This window comes from Falco rusticolus, chromosome 15 (assembly GCF_015220075.1).
Source record: "Falco rusticolus isolate bFalRus1 chromosome 15, bFalRus1.pri, whole genome shotgun sequence".
Taxonomy (NCBI): Eukaryota; Metazoa; Chordata; class Aves; order Falconiformes; family Falconidae; genus Falco; species Falco rusticolus.
In genome coordinates this window covers 18,047,618-18,064,131 of record NC_051201.1, presented here as the reverse complement: position 1 = coordinate 18,064,131, position 16,514 = coordinate 18,047,618, and the positions used below count along the sequence as shown (strand labels likewise).

At 36.8% G+C, this 16,514-nt stretch overlaps 1 protein-coding gene across 1 annotated transcript in view; it reads right to left on the bottom strand.

The window, feature by feature from the left end:
- FTO (FTO alpha-ketoglutarate dependent dioxygenase) overlaps positions 1-16,514 on the bottom strand; it is a 260,416-nt gene that overhangs the window by 187,257 nt on the left and 56,645 nt on the right. Inside the window, exons 4-6 of the mRNA XM_037409167.1 lie at positions 11,815-11,958; positions 2,447-2,526; positions 487-630 (exon numbers count right to left, since the gene is read on the bottom strand). Of these exons, the coding sequence (XP_037265064.1) occupies positions 487-630; positions 2,447-2,526; positions 11,815-11,958 (368 nt within the window). The remainder of the gene's footprint in view (positions 1-486; positions 631-2,446; positions 2,527-11,814; positions 11,959-16,514) is intronic.

The window sequence follows — 16,514 nt, the reverse complement described above, 5'->3', positions numbered from 1 at the left end:
CTGCTTAAGTGTGTTCCTCACAATTATTTCCACTGTATTTTCTTTAGAATATACTTTAAAGCACATAAAACTGTGTCACACCTGACATTCTTAAAACACTGGTTCAACACCTGGCATACAACTGACAAATTTTACCTGCTCTTTCCCTCTAACGTTTTTTCTCTCTCCCTTTTTTTTTAAAGCAGCACTAGTTTGGTTTGTCCACTACACTATCAGATATGGTATAATACGGCTGCAACTACTCTTTTACTCTACCAGCAGAGGGATCTTAAAAAAGAAAAAAGAAAACTTCACGGGAAATGAAAGAATCAATCCATGTTGATCCCAATTACTGTAGCCAAGCAAAAAAGTAATAAAAAACACACTTCAAACTTGTACAGAGCAATGCCTTGTGAGCAGCCAAACACACTTAATTGCCATTAACTCCACAAGCAGACGGCACCTCCCCAAACCTGGCTGAAACATTTTCAGTGCCCATCATCTCACCTCATTATGTATTTCTTCTACTTGCTTTACAACTGCAGTTTCCAGTGATTTCAAAGATAAAGCCACTGAATCAGAATCAGTCTGTAAATTCTGGAGTGCCAGTTCACATTGTCCAAATATGTATTCCAATGTTCCTCTTGAACACTATAAAGATACAACAAAAAATTTATATGTAGCCACTTCAAAACATATGTATTTCTCAAATATACTGAACTACTTGCTTCTGAAATAATCGAAGTGAAGGAGTAGAACGGATGTATTTCTACAACTTTATTTCATAGTCTTTTAAACAAAAGCATAATGCTTCTGCATTGTCTGCATGGTTATCAATATAACATATGCAAAAGTCTAATCATCAAACATCTAGCCCACTAGTACAGCATAGACTGAAAGGAGAAAGAAAAGAATTTCTTTTAGATTTACAAATACAGCATACAAAACCACAGCCATGCCCTCCCTTGCTTCCCAGCCAGTTTTTGACATTATTTCAGAATCAGTTGTGTGGGTTCCTAGTAACACTAGAATGGAGTTCCATATCCAGTCCAAGACAGTATGGATTCTCACAGTATGGAGAATGAACAAAACGATTTTGCACTTCTGTTCCTTTTGTTTTGTTTTCATTAAATTTCCTTCAAAATTAGAAGGAAATCTGTAAAAACCCTTCTGAAACAAAAGAACAATGACATCAGCATATTTTAATTATTTTCAGTTAAATATCTGTACCTTGAGTTAAATTTCCAGGAATAATCTTGAATAAGGACCCCCTGGCCTCGCATTATTGGGGGGAAAAAATAAAATCCATACTATACAACTTGATATCATAACAGTTTATAAAAACAAAGCACAATCACTTAACAGAGAAGTGTGTGAAATAAGTTTGCATTTTCCTGCAGAAGTAAACACACAGACGAGAGCAGCAGGTCAGACGACTCTTAAAATGAAACAAAACCCACAGAATTATTTGTTGTAAAATGTACAGCGTGCTTCAACTTTATGTCAAAACCCAGTTCATACAGGCAGAGTGTGTATTTTTTGGGGAAATAAAGGCACTTTTTTCGTATTACAACTTATTTGTGTGTGTATGTCCATGTTTGGTGCTATTGCTTTATTGCCATTCCTGTGCAAATTAGAAAGAGCAACGGGGGAAAAAGAAGTCCCTAGATACATGTATCTCTGTTGTTTCAATAGGGTATATTTTGCCTTGCTGAGAGAAGAAAGTGGTGATCGTAATTTTTTTAAGTACCTTTTTAAAATACAGTCTTTTTATTTTTCTGTATGTCTTCCCATTAGAACACTACATAAACAAAATTACTGCTAACACCACGGAAAGGAATAGGGAGGAGAGCTTTAGTAAAGAAACCCAAAGAACCCCCCAAAAAAACAAAACCAAAAGACCACCCCAAAACGTGTCTTAGCACTTGAGAATTTCAGGCTGAAGCCTTGTTATCTCAGCATGACTCTGAGACAAGGGACTCTGTATCACTCTTCTGTTTCTTCGATCCTCAGATGCTCAGGAGGATCCAGCGTAAAGCAGAGTCATGACTGCTCTTAGCTGTGCTGACCTCCTGAAGGCCATTGTCGGCAGTGCACACTGCTGATGTGTTTTGAGTGTTTCTTTCTCACCACGAATGCTGCCTTCTGACTAGGACCAGGATATGAACACAGCAAAGAAGTTTTAAAACATTTCAGGCAAAAAACCAGTTGTTTCTACATTTCATCAGTAATTCACAACGTGTGGTGTAGTGGATTCTCAATTCGTATCTTGCATGCCTGAGTTTAGGCAAGCTACCAATACAGAAACAAGTGTAACCCAATCCAAAAATAAACAAGCAGGAGCTGTTCAAGAAAACCGTTTTAGTCATAAGATATTGTGAATCACAGTTCGGATAAGACAACACGATGCAGTACCAGAATATTAGTTTTAACAATGACCAAACAGCAAAGCATTTCTCATACTTACATCTGCTACTCTGTGAGTAGAGCTGAACCGAGGTGAAAACCCAGCCAGAACACAGTGCTGATGTGTCATATTGAGATCATCTAGGGACAGATTTGAAAACCTTAAGTACATGGGAAAATTATACTTAATAAAACTTATTCTGGCTGAATATGAATTAAAAACACGACATTAAGCATTTAAAGGAAAAATATAGAGAATTCAGTCAGTACTACCCTCATAGCGCTGCAATGTTTAGCAGAGCATAATTACTCACTGTCCTGGCGTTACAAAGATGTCTATTCATATTAGTTTCCTCCCAGTTTACACAGTTTAGAAGTGGCATTTTCCCACCTCTTATGGGAATAGTTCAACTAAACAAATCAATACTTTCCAAAGTTGAAGATCACTTTAAACAACAAACTACTCAGAAATTACAAACTCTTTTCTCAAAAAGCCCTGAACAATACTGACATGGGGGTGGGGTGGGGGGTGGGGTGGGGAGGGAACAGAAATAAAGAAAGAGAAAGAAAAAAACCCAAAGATGTTATTTCATCTTTTTATCTGAAACTTATCTGAAGTTCTCCCTTCAGCTCAGAGCCAAGGGACTGGGAACCCAGAAAGCACAATCTGCTCAAAGACTTGTCTCCAAACTTTTCATAAGTGACTTTCTTGCAGACTGCCAGTGAGCTGTCATGGACTTGGGTTCACAAGCTGGCAAACCAACAATGCCACAAACCTTATAGATGGAACCTATTTGGTTGCCATCGGAGTTTTGTCAAAATTACCGTAACTGAAGAATGCTTGAATTCTGCACTTTTAAGAGGAACTATATTCCTCTGGAAAATTTCAGACTAAATCTAGTATCAGCACTCACACTGAAAACCAATCATGAAGCTTTCGATTCAAACAGTTTTGGTGCTACGATTTTGCTGCCCTCTCAACCTTAACAAGACATTCAGGAAAATCTACCAAAAATTTCTGTAAAATCATCCCTGGGTTAGATTTTTGTAAATCAGTAGAAAGAGACTAAAAAACCCCACAAAACAGGTGACCTAAAGTGTCACCAAGCAAAAAACAATCCTATACAAAATTAGAAAAGAACAGGAATAGACACTTACAAGATGCTAGTTAAGTTGGAGCCTGTGTTTTCAACAGTATCCATTCCTTCAGGGAATTTAGTTTCAGTCATCTTAGTATGACATGATGGAAGGATGAAGCTACATAATTTCTCATCACGTAAATTCAATTTCTCTTTAACAGATCAATATTTGCATACCTGAAACCTGATATCCCAAATCCCTACTAACTTTTGAAAATGCTCTTCTGACCATAATAAGATTATCAGACTGAAAAGAACACAGTGTGTGGGGTTTAATGGTATTCTCTTTATTACTGAAGGAAGAGATACTCTAAAGCCTTCACCTTTACATAGACCCAAGCCTTGCAAGGGCGACAGAACTGTATTATCTCTGGACATTGCAATATTTAAATATCACAATTACTTTCAAGAAGAATTGCGACAGAAAACAAATCTAAACACTTCCACCACTCCATTCAGTGCCCGTTCACTGTGGTGTGTTTTATGTAGCAACCACAGCATCACAAGTATTACATTTTGATTTGCACCTTTATTCAAACCCTTGGCAAATCCTTCGTTGTAGGGCTCCCTCTTGAAATTGCTTCCAACTATCTTTAATCCTTTATGAGTCTTAGAAAGAAGCCTGTAATTTTAATTTATGAGTTTATAATTCATCTAAAACTGTAATTGTACAAAAATAGTTGCAGCTTCTGGATTGGAAGTCTCAAAGGATATTTGAAAAATACATTCTAGGTCTTAAGAGATTACAGTAAAGATTTGCTTTACTTTTTCTTCTAAAACTATATTAATCAAAAAGAAAAAGCACTCCTTGTTAAATTGGCCATTGTACATTTGGCAGCAAAAGCTTTTAATCAGATACAGAACGTTACATCCTGATTCCCATGCTGGTTTTAGAGCCAAACCAGAACTGTTACCCCCCTTGGACACCCATGTCAAAACTACCATAGTGCTCTCGCAGTTTTAGGTAAAAATACATACGGAGTTAACATCAGATCTACATGCATAAACACTGACTGGTGAGGTTTGGAAAACCGAAACACAGCCTCCAGTATCATGCATCACATAAAATACATGCATATAAAAGTTGGAATATACATATCAGTCCTGCTTTGGCAAGTTAATTGTCAGACAGTTCTCCTGAATTTGTGGTGAGGCAAAAGCCAACACAGCATCTTACTGCCACCAAACTGCGGCCCCTTATCTTGCCACAAATTCAGGACAATGATGGCAGGGGCATCCCGTTTCAATATCTACTACAAAAAACAAAACCATGCAAAACTTAGGTGAACTGTATAATGCATATGAGAAATTACCTTTTTTTTTTAATTTATTTTATTTTAAATCACCATCAACACCAAATTTGCAATGTATTTAGCACAGTTTCAATAACCGTCACACGTTCCCTTCTTAAAACAGTCTCGCCTTCCATATGGATGCCTCTGAGATGCCAACTAACAGCTAGATAAGAAAGAAGTTTTGAGAATTGGACTACAGTCTTCTGCTTAGATGTTCCTCTCCCAAAGCTGTCCCACGTCTATGAAAAATGCTATCACATGCAGACTATTTTTCTGAAGTCTGATCAGGCCTTTCACTTGTTTATAAATTTTAAAACGCTACTAATTATCCAAATTTAAAACAGTAATTCTAGAAAACAATCAAGAAAAAATAATGAAGTCCAGTACATGCTAGAGTGGCTATCCCGATCAAAGAATTTTCTCAATCAAAGTCTGATCACACACATTGAAGCTATTCATATTTACCCGTATGAACAGGATTCCATTGTGCCACCAGTCACCGTGCAAGTGAGGATGATAACCTGCGCTTCAGGCAGCGGAATGCCTACATCAGTTTCCTCAAAACCCTGACAATATCACAAAGGGCTTGTTTGCATTTAAAGGAACACAACTCGGTGGGCAACACATGCTTGGTGTTTGAATGCTGGAAAAAATAACTTCATTTTTCTGTCTGAGGTGGAGCACCTAAGAAACTAGGAGACTATTTCCTGCATAGGTTCATATGGCAAAAATTCATACTTCTTTTAAATGGATTGTTTTATTCTTTTATTTCTACTAGTTTCTGCCTGCCACTTCCCAATGAATCATCTGCCACCTTACGGCCCGATCCTATTATAGGGCTACTATAGCCAAGGCAAGATTTATTAAAAGAAATTAATCACATGTATGATAGTGTACAGGTGGTCAAAACCACCTTGGAAAACAAAGTTATCAACTTGAAGTCTGTTTAAATGATGTGGAGGTCAGATTTTGACTTTACAGATGAAGTACTAGTAAGTCAAAAGAATGTTTTGCAGATGATCTGATTAGTTGCAAATGCATACCATTATTGGACAGAGAATTTCCAACTACAGAAACTTCAGACCTGTATGAAACAGTTGTAAAATGGAGGTTTTATTTAATATGGATGTTTATTCCTCACACCTGTAGGAAAAAGAAAAAATATAAACCACCAAAACCCAAGCAATACAAAACCATCTAAGGTCCTTGGTGCTTTAACACATTTATCCATGCAAGGCCTCCGTACAGTTGGTAACCGACACAGAAAAACGTATGAGTAAGGGAGCTTAGGGGACTTACCAAAGTTTGCAATGAAATTCTGAAAGAAGCAGAATTACAGCCCCTAAACCTAATGCTACTGTTTTATCACCCGAGCACGCTTCTATTGTCAGATGCAGTCTGTTCTCTATGTGGGCTGCCTTACCAGGCAAGCTTCTCGGTGATTTTCCTGCTATTTACAGACAATTGATACATTTTGGAATTCAGATGCTGCAAATTCTATTTCAAATTGTGGGAGCAAGTTCACGTCATAGACCTTTCTGTCCCTCCCCTGTACAGATTTCTGCCATCCTGCTCTTTTCTCAAATACATCCTCCCAGCACAGAATCTTAGCCCGGTCCTCTCCACTGCTTAAAACTACTGCAAGTTCCTCTCTATTCTCTCTGATCCTGTTGTTCTTCATCCCTGCCCCGCTCTGTCCACACCTCACTGTATGATTTCTTCTAGACAGCTGAATTGCCTAGGCACAAATGGCACAAACACTGAAAGCACTGTGCGTGTACAGCCTTTGTCAAAAGGGCTAATGGATACGTACATGTATATACACTTAAATTTTGAACATATACTTAACTAATTTAATAAACTAATTATCAGAGCACCGGTGAGGTGAGAAGCCAAAGCACTCGAGAGAAACAATGACTGCATACACATGGCGCTGCAGACTATTAAGATGTAACAAATACAAGGTGGAGAAAAACTAAGTTAATTCTTAGCCTGTCCTTACTGAAAGGAGTAGGAGGGTCTAAAGGCCCAAAACTTAGTGCTTCTAGGCAAAGTAGTTCCCAGGAAAACAAAAACCACAACGGGAAATGCTCTCAGACTTAGCAACAGGGGGTTATAGCACCTTTCCCATCTTCAGGTGGTCTTCCTGAACTTTTTAGATAGTTGTCTTTTTGTCATCTATTTCATGAAGCAGATAAAAGGAACAGTGGGGTTTACAGCACTGGCAAAAGCTTTGATACTCCAAACATCACAAATGCCTACAAAAGTGAAATGAACTTGTGCTATTTTTTTTAAGTACCCTAAAAAAATAAAGAATTTTCTCTTTTTAACTGTATTACAATGCAATTTTCAAAAGCACTAAAATGCTTTTCCACCATTTCCAAGCCTACTGGAATCCAACCGCACACAATGCTTCAACAGGAAAAAACCAAACCAAAACTGATTTTACTGTAGGTATGTCAGCAAGAAGCACCAGGAAGGTACGTCTCCTTCCTCAAGAACTTATGGGTCCATGGAATACTACTTCTGTAACAGAAAGCTAGAGGGATGATCTGTCCCTAATTAACAAATATTTTTAGTTTTTAAATAAGAAAAGCGTGCACAAAGAAAACACAGAATGAATTAAAAGGCTGAACTAAAAAAAAAAAAAAAAAAAGGGAAAAAAAAGAAAGAAAAGGAAAGATAGATGTCTGGGATTTGCCAAACTTCATGATCAAAGTTTGGTAACGAGAAAAGCGTTTCAGGGGTTCGAAGTCTTAATAATCAAGGAATATAGCATTTGGATTAAATGTGGACTCAAGGAAAAAAAAAGGTCAAAAAACTCCAACACATTCAAGATGCTAGAGAGCAAAGAGGGTTCAAGTTAGTTTGTGGAAATAGAAGCAGATTAAATATCTAGAAATAGTTTAATGAGCCACTATATACATGTGGAAGTGTTTCCATTAAATACTTATCTTTAACCACAAGCCAACCTCTGCAATGTGTGCACCCTACTTCTGGTTGGTTACGAAAATAATTTTTTGATGCTTCTTGAACTCTAATTTGCTGGGGGTGGGGAATGGTATAAGATTCCAAGTTCATCTTCATGCTGTTTTAAAACCCTAACCTTCAAGCAAGAGCTTGATCTATGGGAAACAGCTGCAGAAAAGTAAATCTCCCTTTGAAAAAGTCCAGAATGTATTTTTGTTGAGTATGTTTTGAAGTCATGGTAGGAAAATTAGGGAAAATTGTAAATCTGCTTGCAAATCTGGTCATGTCTAACTCAAAGATTAGGGGAAAGATTCCAATTTAATAGTAAGACCATGACAAGCCTAGTTAAGCATGCTCTAGGACAGAGCAGATGGGGCCCTTTGCTCACCTCCACGCGTTTTGGATTTATTGCATGCACCCAACACGTTTCATATTAGACACCCCTTGACTGTGTACTTGAGACAGCAGGGTTCAGTATGCACTTCCTCTGCAGACCAATATATTATTCTAAATTGAGCTAAACTGTTTCCGTTTCATGAGTGATATAAAGTTCAGATTTGAGTTTTTAGGCAGCAGATCTCCCATCGTTCACCAGATTTTTTTCTTCATATTAGGAAAAGTAAGTCTTAAAAAAACCAAAAGAATCGAAACAAAACCAACAACAACAAAAAAAAAACCCAAACCCCAACTGTCTTACTGAATGTAATTTTGAATTTTGTTCCATTTTGCTTAAACAAAATACATTTATATTATTGTAATAGCTTACTTGAAGAATGGATTTGATCACCTCATGTTTAGGACTAACATACATTTAAATTATGGCTTTGGCTTATGATTTCATCTGAAGAGGACTGCTGAGAATGCAGGTGTCGATTTATATTTTAAGGCTGCGCTTTACTAAAATTCTACCTAGAAAAAATGGAAAGCATTTCATAGAGCCAAGGAAGAGAGGAACATAAGCATTAATAAATATCTACTGAAAATGCTAAAACACCACCCTGCTCTTTTGGTTACTCTGATATGTCCATTGATCAGGATTTACCAGTTACTGTAATTGCATTTACTATTAGAAAGATCAGGTTACCACATTTTCTTATCTGAGATTTGTGTGTATAATAAGAGGAAATAGTTGGGGTATTCCAGGTACAGGAATTGGTAGGACCTGACTTTTTAACTGTAAGCAACAAACTTAATTCGACATGCCAGTTGACAGAAAGCCGTAAATACTATACCATTGCAACAACTGGAAGAACAGACCTACAAGTTGCAAAGTTTTTCCCTAGAGTTGGACGAGTCAATGGTAGTCAGAAAAAGTACACAGTCCTACAAATTGGCCCCTGTACATTCGCAGCTAATATGACCTGCAGTACTCTTAATGCTGTGTTTCCTAGATGCCTTGCATACTGCTGCCATTGCTTTTAAAATAAGGCCAGCGAGAAGACTCTGCTTACTGAAATGAGGTTCTGGAACATATGATGCATAAATGGACAAGATAAGTCACTCTAAAATTGGCTTCTTTATTGTCAAGTTGATTCCTATAGAGAATTTTCATATTTTATCTTTTAGATGGCACCCTCAAGATGCCTCCTCTTAAAAGTCAGTTCCAAAAAAATCTGAACAGTAAAAACATACACTAAAACTGTATATGCCCATTTATATAGTCTTTCATGTCAAGTAAAAATTATAAAGCCAGTTCTGCTGTACTTCAAAGCCCAATAAAAGGGCCAATTTGAGAATATTCTCCCAGACTGTATAAAAATTATTTTTTAAAGTGTTTGAGGAAAAAAATATAAAAAGGCTACAGAAATGCAGAAGAAATTATCAAACACCTGGCCTACAGAGCTCAAATCTGTAGCTTTCCATGAAGTATTAATAAGAAAGTGATTTACACATCATCTTCAAAAGAATGTTTAATATATCCTTTGTTTCCATCTAAACATGATCATGATGTTGTATGTTAAATAGATGTTTAATAAAATAGCTTTCTGACCCACCCTTCATATAGCATCCCTGATAGTACTTTAGTTACTGTATATAAATTCCATCGGGGAATGAAAGAAAGTCCTTATGATCTGGTAACCCAGTCAACGACAACGTACAGTATTTTGCAGTAAAAATACTGGTTAGACCCCTTCTTTTATTAATTGCCTTCTGAATGTGTGGCCCAGGAAAGCTGTGCATGCACAACCTTTCCAGTCAGGAAAGATCGCAAAGGAAGTTTAGCTAAGGCCTCAGTAGCTATTCCACAAAACCTAATTAATAATTCCCTATCCAGGAATGTTTAGCTGCCACTTAAAGCTTCCCTTTCATATAAGAAATGTCTCAGTTTCCCCCCCCAAGCTGCTACTCTATATCCTCACAAATACAGAAAAGGGAGGCGCACCCACACCACTGTGCCAAAGGACCTCACATAGTCACACTGGGTCTGTTCACGTCTGGACATACTTCAGAGCACAGACATACTTAGAGTCCCGTTCTTTTACACAAGATTGATTGCAGTGCACAGGATCGGGTGAGGTAACTAAGAACAAGGAATGGTATATGTTTTTTAAGATTGCCCACAAATGTATTGCTTGTAGGAAGTAAACTGTTTTCCTGTCGCAGCACTCTCCAAACTATTAAGCTGCAACAAGGTCTTTTACCATCTCATACCAACACACTCTTCACACCAGTCCCTCTGCTGCCTTCTCCTGGTCTCTCCTCACCCAGGGTGTGTGCTCCCTCTCTTCTCTCTGCTTCTTCCTCGGCTGCCCAACCACTTACCAGAACCAGCCACAGCTGCACCTTATCTACATCAGCCAACCCCCGCCCCTGAAGCCAGCCCACAGCTGTATGTTATCAATCCTAATTAACACAGCTTCATTCCTCTACATTTTCCTATTTGTTGGAAGATAAAAGTGAAAGGTAAAAGTGAAAAGACTGTTCAGGCCAACAAGTCAGAAGCTTGACAGGTCACACTAGGGACATTCCATGGAAGATACCTTCCAAGTCACAAACACATAAACAGGGAACACCGCAACTGCTCTCACTCTTCAAAGATTGTGTCTGTCAAGCCAAGTCACAAAACAGGTAAACATGATGTTGTCAGAAGCACTGTTCATGTTTTGAGTCATACGATTTATAACTACATTTGTTTAAACAAAAATGATAACCTAGAGAAACACAAGCCAAAAAAGAAAGTAACAGATTTTGTGCTAACAAAACTTCGCCACCATTCTTGCTTCATTTATTTCAATGGAAAAACCTTAAGTGTGTGAGCTCAGCTGCTCAAGTAAATTAACTGAATTTAATTTTCTTTTTTTAATCCTCTACACTTGAGGCATTGGGACTCACTCTTGGAGTATGACAGCTCTGTTTATTATGATCTTAGTATAATCCCACTAGTAGAAGAAAACCTATGTTTGAATACATACAAGAAAAAGTGTAGCAGAATGAGAGAAGCGTTATGTCTAAAATCGTTGACCAACAGATCATCCACAGATTGTCATAATGGTTGAAACTTCAAGAACCATGGTACTAGAAAGCTGTAAGACAGCTACAGTCACCACACATAATACATAGCCACTCTGTAATGCAACCTCAGGAACCGGATTTATTTTTGTTGCTGAACAGAACAGACACAGATTCTCACAGTTTCTCAGGAAGACTGTATTAAGAATAGAAAAAGGAACCAGCATCTACAAATACACAGATGGGACAGATACAGCTCAGCTTCTCACAAGATCTGGGGAAATCCTGCTTATGGCCTGGAGCCTGACATGAACTAGCAATTCTGACTGCACAGACAGAAAAGGCTCAAAAGGAGTATTGCCTTTCTTAGCCATGAAGCAAAACATTGGGAAAAAAAGTTCCCCAAAATACACTGGAAGAGGGCAGGGTAGGAGGAATTTATTATACACTCTAGCCAGATCTCATGTTTTCCTAAATAAGCAAAGTCCTAAATGAAAGGAAGGTGTCTTAATTAACATTGTGTCATTTTCTCTGTTTTCAACAGCAAATTCACCTTCTTAGCCCTCGAAAATTACCAAGCATCAAGTAGAAGTCTCCTTGGTGAAGTGGTATTGCTAATCCAGGTGTCTCTATGTCCCACGCTACCTTCAAGCCTACGTGCCAAACAGCTGGGTCTCTTCCCTTCAGTTTTTGTTCGTTACTTTCTTCCATGGCTGAACCTTTAAAGAGAGAAGGAAAAACACCACAAAGACGACAGACAAGGTGAGAACCATAAAATACAAAATCTGCTCTAACAATACAGACTTAACAATATCCCACATTGGTACAATCTTAATAGGCTTAAACTTTTTATAATCTCCATCTGGTACAATCACCATCTCCAAATCCAGAAGTATGTAATAGGTAAAAAAAAAAAAAAAAAAAGCCATATGAGATGAAGAATTTTTTATAACCAAGTGTAAGATTAAAACTTCACATTAACTACAAAGTAAAAGCAAATCAAGGCAAATTTTATAATGGACTCACGCTTTTCTGAAGTTCTCGAGTACATGCAATGGGAGTTTTAGTTAATCTTCACTCAATCATTTTTTTTTACTTTCTAAAACATTACTAAAAACACAAGCATAGAAGAAAAAAAAAATAAAATGCAGCAACACTGATATAAAGCCAGACAACATCTGAAAGAATTTCAAGTCAGAAGCTGCCAAAGCACTTCATAAACAATTTCATTTGTTTACATACTTGCAATTTCACCAAATCATAAACTGAGGTAAAGTAAGGTAAAATAATGGGCACAAACGCCATCTAGACCAAAGCTGAATGCATCTCAGAATCATATCTGTCATTCCTTTCTCAAAATTATTAGTCAAGCATGCTAGATAACATGTTCAATAGCCAACGAAGCTTCAATACATTTGTCACAACATTTTTCTTATCATTAAGCAACATGAAAATGTTGAGCTTGGGGAAAAAAAATAATCCACTGCATAGAAATAGTATTTAGAGCTTAATCCCTCAGAACTATTTTCATAAGCTTACTTCACTGCAGTATAAATTGAAAGATACAGTCAGCATTTATAACAAGGTATTGGGGAGCTATGGTATAACAGCTTTATGGCTAAAGTAACAGACCATTTTGAGAGAGGAAGGATGAAGTTTTAAAGAAGCAGTTGGCACAGGACAGCAGTGAATGGTTAGAAGCCATCAACTATGTAGCATGCCTAATTGTTGCTTAGGAGTTTGCGACTGTGTGTGTCCATTTCACCGTCCATTTCAAATGTGCTTTCATGTTATTATTTTTAAAACTTTTGTCTTCATCTAATTCCAGAATAAAAATGCCAAAGAGATCACTCTTATTATAACACGCACACATAAAGAGTGACCTTGAACTCACACTTTCAAAATACTCAAGTCAATCACCTCACATGGCTACTGCAATGTTCAGTTAGTTGGGAATAGCCTTTCATAATTAATAAATTGTCTTAATTTTCTATGTCAGTTAAATACTGCTGAAATTCACGAAGCGGAGAGCCAAACCCTTTTAAAAACCCAAACTAAAGTTCTTAGTTAAAACTCCTACAGTAAATTCCCTGCCTCGATGGCTGCAGCTCTCACGCAGCCAAAGCCGTGGCTCAGGAGCAGCTCTAGGCCTTTCTATCAGAGAGCACACAAATGAGAAAACAAGAGCTAGCAAACACTCAGAAAAATCAATACTAAAGTCTTCAAGGGGCTTTCATATTTTCTGCCCTGTTCAGATAAATTGTAACTTAATTTAAGAAAAATGTTTTCTGAAAACTGCAAATAGGATGGCTTTCAAGGCATTTTTAATGCAATACATCATGGATATTATAAAAAGAGGTAACCTTTCTGGGTTAACTCTCTCTGTTATGCTGCTTTCCCATTCACTTTGGCAGCAGCACTGCTCACAATATGGCACCAATAAAATATAGAACTACAATCAGAGACAGCAATTTCAATCAAAGTTTCCTGGGGTCTCCTCATAAATCCAGCACCTCTGGAATGTGCTCGTTAAAATGACTTATTTTTTGCAGTTTGATAAATTTTTTATTGCTTAAGTACAGAGTTCAAATGTAGCTCACAGTCTCCTTTTCTCCATATTCTCAATTATTGCACCTTATAATTATCAGCAGCAATTGAAACTGATTGCTCCTACCATGTTATTTTGGTAACAAATGGAAGCAAGCTGCTACTAGCTTTTAAATGCAAGCTATTTTGAAAGTGAGAGCAAGGGGGAAAAGCAAAAAAAAAAAAAAAAGACACCTTAATATTTGTGGTATCTCTCTAGGTAGCGCTGACAAACGTTTACACAACAAGAAATTGTTACTAAATTCTGTCACACCTCAGGCATGACTGAAGGCTGTCTATTGATTGGTATAATTACAGTTCTCATTTAAGTGAAAACATTTGGAGGAATCTAAACCATAGTTATATATCAGGGTAAATCATGTGGATCTTGCACACATACACAGCACCTTAAAAACATGTATTTATTTTGGGGTAGACCACACAGAAATGGTCAAATGTAGGCATATTCAATGGAAATATAATAAAACTATCTGAGAATTTAAATTCTGTGCATTCAAGACTTAATAATTTGGCTGGCAAGAAACCTTTATGCTTGGCACCCGAAATGAAATGGTGAAAGCAGGTAACCAGCTTACCACAACATAACAACAATACCTCATCAAACCTGTAATTAAGGTAGAACCATGAAAGAGAGAATGTAGCTGCAGAAAATTGGCCGCAACATTATGCTTCTAACTAGACAGCTCCAATTTCAGAGATGTTCCAGCTCTAAGACCTGATCTTATCACGTTTGGGTCATGGTTAGGTTCAGAACAACATGAGACTTGTTTTCCTGGACCTAGTTTGGTTACTGTTCCACAGCACGGAAAGTAACAGTAGCCTTGAAAGGTTTCTTTCCTATCCGGTGCCAAAATCTTCAAGAAGAGTTCTAAGAGTTTTTTTTATACTCTGAAACCTGAATGTTCTCTATTCAAGTCAAATTGTAATGTCAAACTATACCCTAAATGTACCTGACTTCCTGAGATGACAGAATAACTGCCAACACATGGCTAAAACCAAGGACTGTAAACACCTACTTTGCCACTAAATCCAACTGACCATTTTTATATAGATATATATTTTTTTTTAAATTTTTCTTTTTTTTGGTTACAGATGGACTGATTTTTCCAGAATTTAAAGGCATTTGGGTACATATTCAGTGATTCATGAAATATATACATTATTACTGTCTTCCATAGCAATTTATATGTATATTATATGCCCATATATGTGTATATAGATACGTATATATGTAAAAAAGTTTGGAAGATTTGCCAAACATTGTTCGTATCAATTAATACTTGAAATTGTGTCCAAATATATCAAGAACAACAGCACTGAAGTAAGGAAAAAGAATATTCTGTCATCCCCCTCATTCCTGAGAGACTTCATTTAATCAAATCAGTGAGAGGATGGTTAAAAAAATCCACAGCAGTTAAGTCAAATGACAGTTTTTTTTTAGAAAACAGAGATTCAAATGTATTATAATAAAAGTAATTGGATCACTAAAAATTTGTGATTCTCTCACAATCTCATTCCAACTGGCCAGAACCTGCAAGTCACAGATGTGACCGTTTCACTCTTATATTCATTTCTTAAGTAGTAATACATATTTTTCTACATACCATTTCTATTTTTTTCAACGAGCAATATTTCTACTACATTACTGACATTAGAAACCATACAATATAATTGTTCTCATCCTGTACAAATGCCTACTCCATGACTTTTATCCATTAATCAGTACATAAAGAGAATTATTGGTTAACTACAAATTTAGATTTACTTCAATTTTGAAACACTTTTGCAGTTTCAGGTTGTTTTGTTGGGTTTTTTTAACCTGGTGAAGAAAGATACATCTGTAGTTAATCCCAACTATTTTTAGTCGCAATTACTGTAGACATGAAATAGCCAACAACAGCTTTAGTGCTACGGTATTGCTTCATTTTATTTTATTCTTATTACACATCACAGTGTAAAAAAATCCAAACAGCATTTTACAAAAACCCCCAAACATAACAGCTCCTCCATGATCAGTCCTTACTGCAACCAGGTTTGTTAAACCTTTCAACATCACCTTGTCAGTGAACAGAGCCAGTTGCTTAGTACTTCAGATTTACAGAGCAAGTAGGCATTAAGCAAGACGACAAATGAGAAACGGTAAAGAATCTAGAGAAAACTACTTATCTAAGCTCAAACACACTTTGTGGGAAATCCAGGTAAAAGAAAGTTGGATGTTTCCCATGACTAAATTATTTTCCGTCTCCTTTAGGTTGGTAACTGAAACAAGTCTTTACTTCAAAGAACATCTTTAGAACCAACTAGTACTCTGCTAAGCAATAAAACTTCCTACAAAACTTACAAAGACCTGAGGGAAAACTGTTCATTAGGAATTTTTCATGGATAAAATCCAATTTTTGAAAATGCCCTTATTCCACCAGTGTTTGGATTGCAGTTCACTTTCATAAATAGAGCAGGAAATAAAAATGAGTTATTAGCTTACCGTATTGAAATCCTGAAAAAAGTTTTTACCTTAATGCTCTCATGTGATAGGATATTTGTAAGCTAATTTTTAATTAAAAATCCTAAATTGGTCAAAATTTGGAATTCCTGTTCCATGGTAAATTCCAAAAAGTAAATTACTTCCAAACAGCATTAGTGACAGTACAATTTAACACACATTCCCTAA